At 44.5% G+C, this 15,755-nt stretch overlaps 1 protein-coding gene across 2 annotated transcripts in view; it reads left to right on the top strand.

Annotated features, from left to right (window-relative positions):
* DPYSL5 (dihydropyrimidinase like 5) overlaps nt 1-15,755 on the top strand; it is an 89,353-nt gene that overhangs the window by 36,595 nt on the left and 37,003 nt on the right. For both annotated transcript variants that reach the window (XM_070798984.1, XM_070798985.1), the window contains one exon: nt 343-607. In XM_070798984.1, coding sequence (XP_070655085.1) covers nt 347-607 — 261 coding nt within the window. In that variant the 5' untranslated portion in view covers nt 343-346. The remainder of the gene's footprint in view (nt 1-342; nt 608-15,755) is intronic.

Below are 15,755 nucleotides of genomic sequence, written 5' to 3'. Positions count from 1 at the left end.
AGCCTCCAGGGAAGCCCAAAATGAGACAAGAGATATGAAAATTCTTTACAATCCCCACAACATCTTAAGAAGCTGAAAACCGATGTTTCTCTGGGTTCTAGCTTCACCTTAATTGCTGCAGTGTCATGATTCCCAAGTAGTCCTGCTGTGAGGTTAGCGGGAGGCCTGTGACCCCAGCTGGCTGTAGGACCAGTGTTCTCAGGCTATGGAGAAACTGCTTCCCCATCCCTGCTCCCTCAACTCTGCCCATTTATTTTGGGCTCTCACAGGAAGGGGTGGGACCTTGGTGACCATGAAAAGGAACTTTGACTTTGACCAATGCCCCCCTCTCACCTTTCACAGGAACATGCTTGCCAATTCAGCCAGCGTGCGGATTCTCATCAAGGGAGGCAAGGTTGTGAACGATGACTGCACCCACGAGGCTGATGTCTACATCGAGAATGGCATCATCCAGCAAGTGGGCCGTGAACTCATGATCCCTGGAGGGGCCAAAGTGATTGATGCCACGGGGAAGCTGGTGATCCCTGGAGGCATCGACACCAGCACCCACTTCCACCAGACCTTCATGAATGCCACGTGCGTGGACGACTTCTACCATGGGACCAAGGTAATAATGCTTCTGGGTGCTGAAGGTGCTTTCTCAGTGGCTTCCTCTGTTTCTGGGCCTGCTCTAGGCTGGACCCTGATGAACAGGGTGCTCCCACTGTATTGCTCAAAGAAGAAATTTGGCCTTGAAAAGGGCCACTGTGCAACTAAAACAGGAAATTTGGGGCTAAATGTCATAGATTTCCATGATTATGGGAAAAGGAGGCATTTAGGCCCATTTTGCCAATCACATCACTTAAGTGAGGTACCGAGGCCAGGAACTGATTTTATTTTTATGTTCTTATATCATGTAGTGCCGATCTAGAGGAAGAGGAGGATTAGCTGGTGCTTGTTATTGTGCATGTATGGTGAGGGAGGCGGAGGGGGTTGGTCTAATGTACTCCTTTATGTATGATAAGCTAAATTAATTTCCCCCAAGTTGTGAAAAATAGATATGCTTCTTCTAGATGATTTTAATGGTAGAAATTATGAAACAGACATAGTTAGCTATCTTCGATTATCTTTCCTAGCTTGTTATTTTTTAAAAACAGCTTGAAAACCACTGGTGGTGGGCCCTCTTTCCAGAGTGAATTATCATGGACAATATTTAAGAATTACTGAGCTGGGCTTGAGCTGCTTCCATGCAAAATACAAAAATTCAGACCTGTGAAACAAACGAATCAGGACGAAATTACATTTTCTCAAAAGCATCACAAATAGGTTTTTTTCACCATTTGTCTGTGCTCCAAAATCCTGTCATTGCTGTCATCTCTGCATTGTAATTATCTGTCACATGCAGGCTTCTTTCTGAAGCTCAGACTATGGGCTCCTTAAGGGCAAGGCCTGACCGTATTCTTCTGTGTTTCTAGAGCCTGACCCTGACCTAGAATTAGAGTAGCTGACCAGTAAATGTTTGTTGAATGAATAAGTGATTGATATTTATCCATGTGGGTCTCTACATCCAACTATGCATCAGATTCATCTATGAAGATTTTTTTCAAATGCAGAATTGAATCAGAATCTCAAGGGCCAGAAGTCCCTCGCCTCAGCAGCAGCCCTTGGTACAATCTGATCTATAAAGGACTTAGCCTCTAATGTTCCCTGGATAAAAGGAGTCCACTGGCCACTGGCTCAGTGGCTAAAGTCTTATGTCCTACTTTGGCCCACTGCTGCAAATCCCCAGTGGCCCTGTACCCTAAAATCTCGCCTCTGTTCTCTCTGGGGTCCTCAGGGAGCCCCTCTCCCATGCTCGGTGCTCTCTCTGGGATCCATATTCCTGGGGGCTTCAGTGCTCCTCCTGCTGGTGCTCCCCAAACCCACCCTGAAGAGCCAGGTTGGGGCAGGCCTTGGAGTGGCCTTGGAGTTGCAACATTACAGGCTAGCCCACCTCAAGCAAGTGGCCCTGAAGATCTCCCTGAGGATATGCCTCGTTCCCAGTCCGGGAGCAGCAGATCAGACCCCTGAAGGCTGAGCTGTGAGGAGTCACAGTGGCCATAGCCCAGCCTGTGCTGAGGCGAGGATGATATCCCAGGCCACAGCTGCCCACTGGAGCCAAGCCCAGGGAAGAGAAGTGTTTTGTGAACCCTCCCTAGTTTCTTCTCTGAGAATAACTCTGGGGCCATGCAGGTGATGCCTCAGTCATGAAATGGGGATCCCCATCCTCATACAAACTAGCAGGGTCCTCACAAGGGGACCCAGGTGGCAGACAGGGCTTTTCTGAAGTGAGTGAGCACTTTCAGCTCACCATGTCGATGCACTTGAGCCCTGCCAGGCCAGGCCTGCTTTGTTTGTGGTTAATTTTTAAATTTTTTTTAAGTTTTTTTTTCCTGCACTGAGTCTTTGTTGCTGTGTGCAGGCTTTCTCTGTTTCAGCGAGTGGGGGCTGCTCTCTAGTGTGGTGCCCAGGCTTCTCACTGCGGTGGCTTCTCTTGCTGTGGAGCATGGGCTCCAGGTGCACAGCCTTCAGCAGTTACGGCACGTGGGCTCAGTAGTTGTGGTGCATGGGCTTAGCTGCCCTGCAGCGTGTGGAATCCTCCCGGACCAGGGATCGAACTCATATCCCCTGCATTGGCAGGCAGGTTCTTAACCACTGGACCACCAGAAAGCCCTCTGGTTATTTTTATTGAAGTATAGCAGACATATAGAGAAGTGCACAGATTCTAAATACAAAAAATTGTCACAACTGAACACACCCTGGTAACCAGCACCCAAATCAAGAAACCAAACATTGCCGGCACCCAGAATCCCCCTTGTGTCCCCTCCCCAGTCACTACTCCTCACCAAGGAGAACCACTATCCTGACTTCTAATACCATAGTCTTTTTGTCTTGTAAATAAGGGCTTAATTGAGATACACAAGCCGTACAATTCACCTATTTAAAGTGCAGATGTCAGTGGTTTTCTGTATATTCACCATAGGTTGCTTTTGACTGTGCTTTATGTAAATGAACTCAGGCCGTCTGTCCCCTCGTGTTGGCTTCCTTTGCTCAGTATTATTTTTGTGAAATTCACCCATGTTGTGGCACATCATACTTACTCCACTTTCGTTGCTTACTAGTGTTCCACTGTACAAAAGCCCATGTAGTACCCAGCCATTCCACCATCAACAAGGTCATTAGTTTGGGGCTATTACAAATGCTGCAGCTGTGAATGTTGTGTACATATCATTTAGCAAATGTGTGTACATTTCTGCTGGGCATGTTCCTGGGGGTTGAGAGTGCCCGGTCATAGAAGACACACATGTTTAGCTTTAGAACGTGCTGCCAAATCACTTTCCGATCTGGTTGTAACAACTGATACTCCCAGCAGGATTCTAAGAGAGGCCCCAGTACTTATCATCAGTACAACTGATTACCACACCAATCCATGCTACGGTCTATATTGCAGTGTGTACCAAAAATTGTGTGCAGGGTGCCGCCTTGCTCCAAAACTGCAGCTTGCTGGTTACTGTCCCCCCACCCCCTCCTTGAGAAATCTTTATTCCAGAGTCAGATGCCATGCTGTCACTGTGCTGCCTACTAGCCTCTGGGAGGGGAGGCTGGCCTTCTTTGTCTTCTTTTCCTCATTGTCATCTGCCAAGGCCTCATTAGCCAGGAGTGACGAGTTTTCCTCTGAAAGCCTGCAGCTCTTTATGGCCGGTGAAGACCTTTGCACGTGCATCTTTGCACAAGGCAGTGGGTAACTTTTGATCTTTTCCAAGCTTCTCATCCATGGAAGCAGCTGCCTCTGGAAAAACATATAAAAGCCCCTGTGTGATTTAAGGTCCTGCTTCTCCCAGTTCCTGCAGGTTCAGGCACCCCCAGTGCATGCCAGGTGCTAGATATAGGAAATGTAAGGCCCGTAGACCCCCAGCCAGTCTGACTGCTTGTGTCACCTAAACTGGGCCTTTGTTATAACCACCCCCTAAGCAAGGTCGGAATTTTTGCATGTTTCTCCTTGTGCCCCAGCTCGTATAAAGTGTCTGTTCCATAAACACAGCCCCTGACCCAATCCTCCCCAAACCCCTCCAGGAGACCCTGCCCAGAGTCCTTCCTTAGACATCCCAGCCTCCTAAGACTGGCTTCCTGCCCTGGTCCTCACTCCACTCTTGGATTGCTCTTTCCTTTTGGTACACCTGCAGCTGGATTTTTTGGCTTCCTCTTACCTCTAATTCCTGACAGTCTCCTAGGGCAAGAAATGCTCTCAGAGGCAGTGCTGATCTCCGGGATGTGTGGGTTTAATTATTCATACAGCCTGTGGCACTCAAGCCAAGCCTGTGCACCCAGGTAGATCATCGCTGACCTACGTCGTACCTTCTAAGAGAGGTAGCAGTTGATTTGCTGTAAGCAGCTGGGTTTATAATAGAATAATAACCCCAAGGAAAAGCTCTCTTGTGTGATTAGCCTATGGAGAAAGAGAGATCAAGTTGCACCTTTTTGTTCTTGTCCGACAGATCTGCAGGGCCTTGAACTCTGCACCCCCTGAGCTATTGCATGCTTGTCAATTTGGTGGCAGCAGCCAGGGCTGGGAAAACAAAACAGTTGAAAGGCTGGCTTTTCTGCGAGCATCTGGGACTCCATTGTACTAGGTCTAAAGGGATTTCTCTAGCACTTCTTTAACAAATGCTTTGCCCGCCTCTGCTTCTGTTAGAGGCTGTGGCAGGCTCTGCCTGGCTCCCCGGCCTCTGCCCTCCCTTGCTCACAGCCGGTCACTTGATCCTCTTGATCCTCCTGTCCGCCTCCTCCACACCCTCCCAACCTGCAGGCCCTGCCCTCTCAGAGGCCCAGGACCCCCTGCTTGTTAAAAATGTCCCCATTGAAGAAGGAGGTTATCTCCTTGGGGAACCCGGGACAGGAGGGGAGGGAGGAGAGCCAGTGACACCAATTGTATTAACAAAGGTGTAGGATTTCACTTGGGTCATGGGGGTCTTTTATTATTATTCTGCTTAGCCTACTTATACATTATATTTACTCTTTTGTGTGAATCTAATATTACATAAGAAGAGTGTTAATGCAGGCCGTTGGGCTCCACCCCACCAATGGCTCTCCATGGTCCAGTGGGAGTATCAGAACAGGCCCAGCCCCTTCACTGAGACGGTGATAAAGGGGACAGCCGTGGACAATGGGAAAAAGCTTCCTGGATGCCTTTTCTGCCTCCCACTCCTCCAAAGATATATTAAGAACCACTGTCCAGGCCAATGGTTTTCAACCTTTGGAAGCAAATTACAGTAAAACTACTCAGGGAATTTTTTAAAAATATATGTCCAGGCCCCTCCCCTCTGCTGCCCCCCACCCTCCACCCCAGACTAATGAAATCAATGTCTTTGGGTCTGCCTCTCCTCCATCAGTATGTTTTTTGAAGCATTCTTGATGATTCTAACACTAGCGTGTGGATTATTAAGGAACTTTCTCAGCTGTTTTGAATGGCATGTTGTCCTGGCTATTAACCCTGTTGCCCATCTAACCCTCACCTTATGTGTCAGGCTGATATCTGAATCACCATGGAAAGCTTGGGCCTGCCTCGCCTCACCCTTTCCAGTATTATTTATTTGTTTCTCTCCTTCTAGTTACATTATAGGGTCCCATGATTAGGCTCCCAAACCCTAGCCTGGGGCCTAGAACCCCTGTACTTGCTAAGTGTTGCTTGTGCTGTGTTCTGCCCTCCTGTCTGTACCCCAGGAGGCAGCACCGGTGAGCTGGGAGCTGGCCGTGGTCAAGTATTGTCACTGTAAGTCCAGCTGGGCCTGTCCCTTTTCTTTGAGGACCCAGAATCTCCCTCTTGTCTGTGCCAGAGCCATCTGGTCACAGAGACTGCCTCCCACGAACTCAAAATCTGCAGCAGCAGGATATCTATTCTTGTAGTCAAACCACAAGGGGAGCCAAGTCCTAACTGGATGAGTGCTTGGCCAGCATGGACTCAGCCTAGCGGATGTTCAGTGGCACAGGCTAGAACGGCCTCTCTCGTCCCGCCCCCAGTGGAGGGTCCTGACCATCTCCCCTTCTCCCACTGCAGAGGACTAAACCTGTCAGAGTCCTGAGATACGACACACTAGGACATAAATAAATTCCCTTTGGTGTCCAGGCTGCCAACATTCTTACCAAGCAGCCCATTTATCCATTGGGCAGATTGTTTTTACTATTATGCCATTGAAGCTTGCTCCTTTGGAATTAAACCTTTAAATGCTGCTCACTTCCTTTCTTCTTGACTCTAGTATTCTGTCCATTTCTGTTTAATTCTAGCTAAAATGTCTTTCCAGTCTTTTAGCTTTGCAGTAATACTTCCTGCTTATTGAGATCCAGACTCATACGGTCTTGCTTATTAATTGATGTTCCCAAGTTCACTTCATTCCTCTAAAAAGCTGGAGAGACCTTAGAAATCTATCTTAGAAATCTTAGAAGTCTCCCACCCTGCTATTGTAGGGAGAGAGAGTGAAGGAGTTGCCCCAAGTCCCAGATGTAGTTGGACCAGAATGTAAGTTTCTTAGTGTGAGGCCCTTTTACCCTATCAATCAGGGGCTCCCCAAACCCCAGATCTAGTCAGTCACCCCTTTCAGACAGCCTAGGACCTCTCTGTGGGCTGCATGCAAATAGTTAACTCGACAGTGTATGGCTCCAAACTTGCCTGGACCAGATAAATGCATCACAGAACTGATGCATCAGGCAGACGGTGGAGTAAGATTTCTGCCTCTCTGAGATGGCTTTATTAACACGCCACTGTCCCTAGAGGAGTAACACTGATGCCAATGCCTTAGAGCTGACTGTTTTTACCATCTGCAAACAGTCGTTGTGAGGATTAAACAAGATGATGCGTGAAAAACACCTCACCCAGTCTCTGGCACAGAGGACATGCACGATCAATGTCAGTCCATAGGCTGTGACTACCTGCTTCTGCCCTAGGCCTGGCCTTGGCTCTCTCTGGTCTCTTGGGTTAGTTGATCCAGCCACTTGGGCTTTGCAGTGAGACTGTTCTACTGTCCGTGTAGTGTCCATGCTGCCTGTGTCCCCGGTTTAACCAACAGTGTCATGTCCTGCTCAAGAGCTTGCAGTGGCTCCCTGCTATCTAGTCTGAAATCCTGGATCTTCACCCTGGGTGGCTTCCCCATCTGACCTTCCTCTCCATTCAGTCCTCACTCCCAACATGTGCCTATTCACCAGGAAAGGGGTTTTCTCAGCCCCCTCCCGTATGGACATCCCGTGCTCCCTGCTGCCACCCCTTCTCACCCATCCACAGAAGACCTTCACCGCCTACCAAGCTCATGTCACGTCTTTCCTCCAGCTAATTCAGCTCCAGGAATCCACTTTTTTCTTCCCAGCTGAAATATTGGGTTATTCTGGGGCTTTCTAATTGCTTCCCGTGTAATGTTTGTCTCTTAACTGATTTGAAAACTTTGAGGGGCAAAGACCACAATTTATATCTAACTTGTGACTCAACACAGACCCATTTAGCTTTAAACATAGAGTAGATGCTCAAGAAATAGGTGAGTGGCAGTCGTGAGCACAGACTCAGATAGACACACAGGAGTCTGAGTTTGAATTTCAGCTCCATATTTACTGGCTGTGTGATTTGGACAAGTTAATCTCTCTGTGTCTCTGTTTCCTGGAAAGTGGAGATTATGATAATACTTTATGGGTGTTACTACTGGTAAAAAATTTAAAATAGTACTTCATAGTTCCCTGGTGGTCCAGTGTTTAGGACTCAGCGCTTTCACTGCAATGGCCTGTATTCAGTCCATGGTCGGGGAACTGAGATCCCACAAGCTGCCTGGCCAAAAATAAAAAATGAACAGAATAAAAAATATATTTAAAAGATAGTACTTGGTGCTTACTAAGCACTGTATGCTGCTGCTAAGTCACTTCAGTCATGTCCGACTCTGTGCGACCTCATAGATAGCAGCCCACCAGGCTCCCCCGTCCCTGGGGTTCTCCAAGCAAGAACACTGGAGTGGGTTGCCATTTCCTTCTCCAGTGCATGAAAGTGAAAAGTGAAAGTGAAGTTGCTCAGTCATGTCCAACCCTCAGCAACCCCATGGACTGCAGCCCACCAGGCTCCTCCATCCATGGGATTTTCCAGGCAAGAGTACTGGAGTGGGGCGTATGACTGTTTGTTAAATAGATTCTGCCGATTGAGGACCAACCCCTGGAAAATCCATTTGTACAGTCTCCTCAGGAGCTGTTAGACATCAACTAGGAACCTAAGAAAAACTGGTTTCTATCTCTATAGTCAGGGTTGACTCTGTTGCACATTTCAAATGCAGCCTACATAGTACTGGTGATGACTTTCAGATCATTTTCTCTCTCCTTTCTTTCTCTTAGAAACAGAGACAGCTAGTCATAAACTCAGCAGGCAGCAGACGCTATTTAAAGATGTCCTGCTTCCAATCAGGTATCTCCTGTTAGGAAAATTAGCTGACAACGTTCATTCTAACATCTACATTAACCGGCAGGCCAACACGTAGGCCAGGTGACCCTTCTTAGAACAAATGTGGGAGAGGAGATCTATCGTTTCTTACACATTTTTACATCTAGTTGGGGAAGAAATCTCCTATGGTGACCAAGCAGCTCCTCAATTCCTAGAATAAGAGTGTTTGCAAAGAATTGATCTATACAGAGAGATTGTTGCTTTTTAAAACTTTTGGTTCAAGAAGAGATAAATGTATCCTTTGTAATTAAACCCACGCATCTTGGAAACCTTTCATACCTCATACAGGTTCTGCTTTTATACTCTCATCCTCTGGGGTTTAAAAAAAGATCAAGAAAAATACATCGTGTATTTTATGTATATTTTGGTGATGCTATAGTACATGAATGCTGTCTTTTTCTTCTTCCTTTTTTCTTAAAGCTTGCATATTTTTTAATATTTTAAGAAATATTTGAAAATGGTCTTATAGAATGGTTCAAAAATCTCAGTGGGAAATACCTCTTCTCCCAACCCTCACTGAGGTTGCCTCCAATCTGAAGTTGCCATATGTCTATGTTGAAGGTCAGGTGCATGTCTTAGAAAAGTCCATTGGCAGGTAGAAATGTGTGTAGACACCACATTTTTCCCCCTGGTTGTTTCTGCCTCATTTTCCCCTAGGCCTATCCCTGCCACCAATACATTTTTCTCTCCTTCAGATCCTTTTTTTATTTCTTGTTAATTAAAAATTAGGAGCTATAAGATCCCTAATTAGTGACTATATGAGGATAAAGCTGTAGGCCAACTATAGTTAAGAACTTTCTCACTTACCAAAGTTAATCTCTTACACTATACACACATTCACACATTTAGACACTCTCACATACTCTCACACGGTATCACACTCAAACACTCACTCTCATATACACACATATGAACTCACTTGTACACACTTTTAGAGTTGGAAGTGCCATTGCAGATTAGTGAATTCATCCTCTAATCTATAAATAACTTTCTGCTTTAGATTTAAACTCTCTACAGTGGTCTCAATATTTAAAAATAAAATTAAACTTGATACACATTGGTGAACTTTGTTCTTGGGAAGAGTACGTATAGAATGAGGAAGATCATGTTTGGGTAACCCAGGAAGCCACTTTAAAGAAAAAAAAAAGGAGACACAGATTCGATTCCCTATCCAAGAAGATCCCATGTGCCGCAGGGCAACTAAGCATACTGGCCACAACTATTGAGCCTGTGCTCTAGGGCCTGGAAGCCATAACTGCCAAGCCCACGTGCTGCAACTACTGAAACCCGTGTGCCCTAGAGCCCGTGCTCCGCAACAAGAGAAGCCACCACAATGAGAAGCCCTCGCACCGCAACTAGAGAAAAGCCCACCCAGCAACGAATACCCAGCACAGCCATAAATAAATAAATAAAAATTTTAAAAAGAGAACTAATGGAGAATATACCTTGATTCCTTTCCCACTTAAAAAAATATCAGATAGACAAATTCTTTTTAAAAATTAAAAAAAAAATTTTTTTTAAGTATTTAACACTTTTTTCTCCAACAACTTGATTAAGGTATAGCTGACATATGGTAAGTCTCATTTGTGTTTTTGGCCATGCTTTGAGGCATGTGGGATCTTATTTCCCCAACCAGGGACAGAACCCATTCCCCCTGTATTGGAAGCTCAAAGTCTTAACCACTGGACCACCAGGGAAGTCCCCACACATTTTTTAAATGTATACTTTGATATGTTGTGACATATGTATATACTGTAAAGCCATCACTGCTGCTAAGTCACTACAGTCGTGTCCGACTCTGTGCGACCCCATAGACGGAAGCCCACCAGGCTCCCCTGTCCCTGGGATTCTCCAGGCAAGAACACTAGAGTGGGTTGTCATTTCTTTCTCCAATGCAGGAAAGAGAAAAGTGAAAGTGAAGTCGCTCAGTCGTGTCCGACTCTTAGCGACCCCATGGACTGCAGCCTATTAGGCTCTTCCGTCCATGGGATTTTCCAGGCAAGAGTACTGGAGTGGGGTGCCATTGCCTTCTCTGAAAGCCATCACTATTAATATAATAAACATATCCATCACCCCCCAAAAGTTTCTTTGTGTCTCATAATCCTTTCCTGCTCCAAGTAACTATTGATCTGTTTTTTGTCACTATAGATTAATTTGCGTTTTTAATATTTATATATAAATGGAATACTACAGTATGTATTTCTTTTTTGCTCTGGCTTCTTTGACTCAGCATTATTAAGTTTTTGGCTATTACAGGTAAAGCTACTGTGAATATCTGTATCCATATGTTTGTGTCTACATGTGCTTACTATTCCTTGTGTAATTACCTTGAAGTGGGATGCCTAGAATATATGGTCAGTATACATTTAGCTTTTTAAGAATTGCCAAACTGGTTTCCCAAGGGCTTGTGACATTTTCTGCTCCTTCCACATTTTGTCATCGCTTAGTTATGATCAGTCTTTCTCGTTTTAGCCATTCTAACAGATGTATCAGTCATAGTTCACTGTAGTTTTAAACTGCATTTCCCTACTGTTGGATGTCTCTACACATGCTTGTTTACCCTCTGTCTGTCTTTGGTGAAGCATTTGCATCTTTTCCCTATGTTTTGAGTCATTGGGTCTTTTTTTAATGAAATGTAAAGAATAGGTAAATTTTTTTTTTCTTTCTGAGCTTAGTTGCTCAGTCATGTCCTACTCTTTGTGACCCCATGGACACTAGCCCACCAGGCTCTTCTGTCCATGAGGGATTCTCCAGGGAAGAATACTTGAGTTGCCATTTCCTCCTCCAGGAGATCTTCCCAATTCAGGGGCTGAACCCAGGTCTCCCACATTGCAGGTGGATTCTTTACTGTCTAAGCTACCAGGGAAGCCCAAATATTTTTTTCTTTCTAGTTTTATTGAAATATACTTGGTTTATATAAGCACTGTATGAGTTTAAGATGTATAGAATAATGATTTTATTTATATATGGCATTAAATGATTACCCCCAATAAGTTTAGTAAATGTCCATCATCCCATATGTTAATAAATACAAAATAAAAGAAAAAGAAGAAGTTTTTTTCCTTGTGATGAGAATTCTCAGGATTTACTCTCTTAACAGCTTTCACTTATAATATTCAGCAGTGTTAATTATATTTATCATGTTGTATATTACATCGATGGGCTCCCCAGGTGATGCAGTGATAAAGAATCCACCTGCCAATGCAGGAGATGCAAGAGATGTGAGTTGGATCCCTGGGTCAGGAAGATCCCCTGGAGGAGGAAATGGCAACCCACTCCAGTATTCTTGCCTGGGAAATCTCATGGACAGAGAAGCACGGAGGACTACAGTTCATGGGGTTGCAAAGAGTCAGACACCACTGAGCGACTGAGCACAAATATTTGCACAACATTACAACCTTAGTACTTATTACCTTATAACTAAAAAAAATGGAATGCTTCACAAGTCTGTGTGTCGTCCTTGTGTGGGGACCACAGTGAACACTATGTGTCTTCTTTTTTTGTTTGTCTTTAATTAGAGGATAGTTGTTTTACAGATCGTTTCTGCCATACATTAACATGAATCAGCCATAGGTATACATATGACCCCTCCCTCTTGAACCACCACCACCCCACCTCCCACCTCATATTTGTATTCTTTTTATTGGTTTGTCAGTGTTGTTTAAACATTCTAGCTACAAGTCGTTTGTTGGGTATATTTTTTGCAAATATCTTCTCTCAGGCGCTCCTCTTGATTTTCTTAACACTGCCATTGGAAGAGCAAAAGTTTTTCATTTTGAAGTCAGTTTATAGATTCTTTCTTTCATAGTTTGATTTTTGTGTTGTAATTGAGAAATTTTTTGCAAAATCCAAGGTCATTAAGATTTTCTTCTATGTTTTCTTTTGGAAGTTATATAACACTAGCTTTTACATTTAGGTCTGTGATTCATTTTAAGTTAGTTTTTAAATATGATATTCAGTTCATCACATATGGCTATCCCATTTTTCCAGCATCATTTGTTGAAAAGATCATCCCATGTCAAAAATCAGTTGACCATATATGTGTGGGATTATTTTAGCACTCTTTTTTCTATTCTTCCGATCGATTAATCTAGCTTTATACCAATATGACATATTATAGTTTTATAAGTCTTGAAAGCCAGTAGTACGTTTTCCAACTTGCCATTTATTATTATTATTGCTTCATTACTTTATTGCCCTTTATAATTCTTATTATTACTAATATTTAAAGTCGGACATGACTGAGCGACTGAACTGAACAATTTTATTTATATATTTATTTATTTGGCTGTGTCCGGTCTTCATTGTAGCACACAGGTTCCTCAAACTTCCTGTGGCATGTGGAATCTTTTTAGTTGCAGCAGTTGAACTGTTAGTTGGGGCCTGTAGGATCTATTTCCCCAACCAGCAACCAAACCCTCAGGTCTTCTGCATCGAGAATGCAGAGTCTTAGCCATTGGACCACCAGGGAAATCCCTGTCCTTCTTTTTCAAAGTTGTTTTGGCTATTCTATCTCCTTGGAAGCAAACTTTTTTAGTGCCGGCTGTAAGGTAAAAATTTAAGAGAACTGTAAACTGAGTGCATTAACCAAGCACTTGATAAACATTTTCAGCCCTTAGCATGGTCCCTTTCTGTTAGCTAAAAGTAAAGAATTTTCTCTAAATTTTTCTAGTTATTTGGAGAGAAAAAAATCTGTGATGTGTGTGTGTGTGTGTGTGTGCTGAAAGAAACTTAATTGGGTGCTGGGGGTTCAGATGAGGTTCATAAGGATTTTGTCTTCTGTGGTACTTGGCTACATATTGATCTTGATATATTATCTTCACAAGATCCAGATTTTTTTGTACAATAAATTGTGATGATGTCATAGGGAAGAGTTTGCTCTGCTCCTTCTTGCTCCCTCTTTGTGCATTTAGAGTCAGCAGAGAAGAGACACAGACTAGATTAGGGGAAAACTTCCATGAGCTGAAATTCCATCCCTTTAGCTGTTGCCACTCTCAAGCTTTCCGTCTGTCAGGTTTCCGTTCTGTTTGGTACCCTTATTATCACCAGGCCTAGGCTGTACTCTTTCCTGGTGTGCTGCCCTGACTCTCACTTTGCCAGTCTTAAGAAGCTGCATTTTATTTTATTTTTTATTATTTTTTGGCTGCACTGTGCAGCCCGTGGGCTCTTTGTTTCCCAATCAAGGTTAGAACCCACACCCCCTGCATGGGAAGCATGGAGTCTTAACCACTGGACCACCAGGGAAGTCTCCTGCCAGGCTTAACTAGAGCACATATTGGGGCAAGCAGTCAAGCTCTGAATCTCTAAGTCCCAGACTTAGAGGCCTGTCAAAGAGTCTATTTTTCCTGCTGTGTGGAAAATACAATGTTCAGAATGGAGCCTGTGGAGCCTCTGGTGGGTTCGGGGCTCCCAGACCCCCAGCTGGCACCTGGCAGTGCCTGGCTGTCTGTGGGACCTGCAGCTAGCTTCCAGCCCTGGCCCCTCCAGTAGGGCTGGTCTGAGCTGTCAGTTCAGCACTTCTGTATTCCTTACACCCTTTTCATCATCTTTTAAAGTCTCCCACAGGCAGGCCTTCTTTTCCTTCCTTTCCAGGTAGGGAAGCTGAGTCTCAGGGAGTGAAATACCATGCCAAGTTTTTAACAGGCATGGGCCTTGGTACCTCCCCAGCCTTGACTCCGGCCCACATTCCCCAACATCAGTGACCAGGGTGGCCACTGGGCAGCCTCCCTCAGCAGTTTGACACTGTTATCACTGAAATTTGGGACCAAAATGAAGACTCGCCAACATTGGAGTAGATGAGGGAAGAAGAGCAAGTGGGGTTACATGTGGTTTATTTCTGTACTGATGATAAACCCCTCCTCTCTGGCATCTGTGGGCAACCTGGGCTTTTAATAAAGATGGTCATGCTCTGCTTGCCTGTAAACTTTCCACCTTTGAGTTTGGAAGGGGCTTTGCTAAGGAGGAGGATGACAAAAGGCGTCTCTGGGCTCTATTTTAGAACTGTTTTCTGAGGCCCCTTGCCTTCTCAGAAGCTGGCAGCCACTTTCTCTCTGCCACATAACTCCCTCTGAGAATCCTCTCCCGTCTCCATGGTAACTGCATGTCGGGAGACAGCCTGCTCTGTTCTGTGGCTTTGTATTAAACACAATGAATTTAAATCGGGTGCTCGGCAGTGAAGATAATCATTCTGGATTAGAGGGACGCCTGGAGCTCCTCGTTTCATAATTTTAGATGTTGGCACAATTCTCAGCTTTCGTCCTTGTAATTCAAGCCCAAGCCCCACCTACCCCTCTGTTTCTAAACTGCAGTTAGATCCAATTTCACTTGGGCTTTCCTCCATCCTTTGACAGAGGAATTTTGGAGCCCGGGAGCCCCGCAGTTATGCCAGGGCTATCCTGAGCCCTGGAAGGGGCGGTATCGTGTGAAAGAGACATGGGACTCCAGAGACAGATGGACACTCATTCCGTCTGGCTGCGTGATTTCCTCTGAGCCCCATTTTTCTTATCTATAAAATGAGAAGAGTAAGCTCTACCCTACAGAATCATATATTTTTTTAAATTTTTATTGTGATAAGATATATATATATATATGTATATATGGGGCTTCCCTGGTGGCACTAGTGATGAAGAATCTGCTTGCAGTGCAGGAGATGCAGAAGACTTTGTTGGATCCCTGGGTCAGAATATTCCTGCCTGGAGAATTCCATGGACAGAGGAGCCTGGCAGGTCACAGTTCATGAGGCCACAAAGAGTCGGTCTCGGCTAAGCGCACACACAAGATACATATAACATGAGATTTCTCATTTTAACCATTTTAAGTGTACATTTCAGTGACATTAAGTACATTCACAATGTTGTCACCACAATAATCCATCTCTAGAACTTTTCCATTGTTCCCAACTGAAACTCTGTCCTCAGTAAATACTAATTTCCATTCTCCCCACTCCTCCCAGCCCCTGGAAAACACCATTTTACTTTCTATCTCTATGAAGTTGATTACTCCAACTTTATAAAAGTGAGATCATACAGTTTTTGTCCATTTGTGAATGGCTTATTTCAGAGAGCATAATGTCCTCAAGATTGAACCATGTTGTAGCATGTGTCATGATTTCCTTCTTTTTTGAGGCTGGATAACATTCACTTCCACTTTATGTACATACCACATTTTGTTTATCCATTCATCTGTCGATCGACACGTGGTCGCTTCCGCATTTTGGCTATTATGAAAAATACTGCTACGAACATGGGTATACAGATATCTGAGTCCTTGCTTTCAA

The sequence above is a fragment of the Bos indicus genome, chromosome 11 (genome assembly GCF_029378745.1).
Source record: "Bos indicus isolate NIAB-ARS_2022 breed Sahiwal x Tharparkar chromosome 11, NIAB-ARS_B.indTharparkar_mat_pri_1.0, whole genome shotgun sequence".
In the NCBI taxonomy this organism is placed as follows: Eukaryota; Metazoa; Chordata; class Mammalia; order Artiodactyla; family Bovidae; genus Bos; species Bos indicus.
This window is presented reverse-complemented; position numbering and strand designations above follow the sequence as displayed.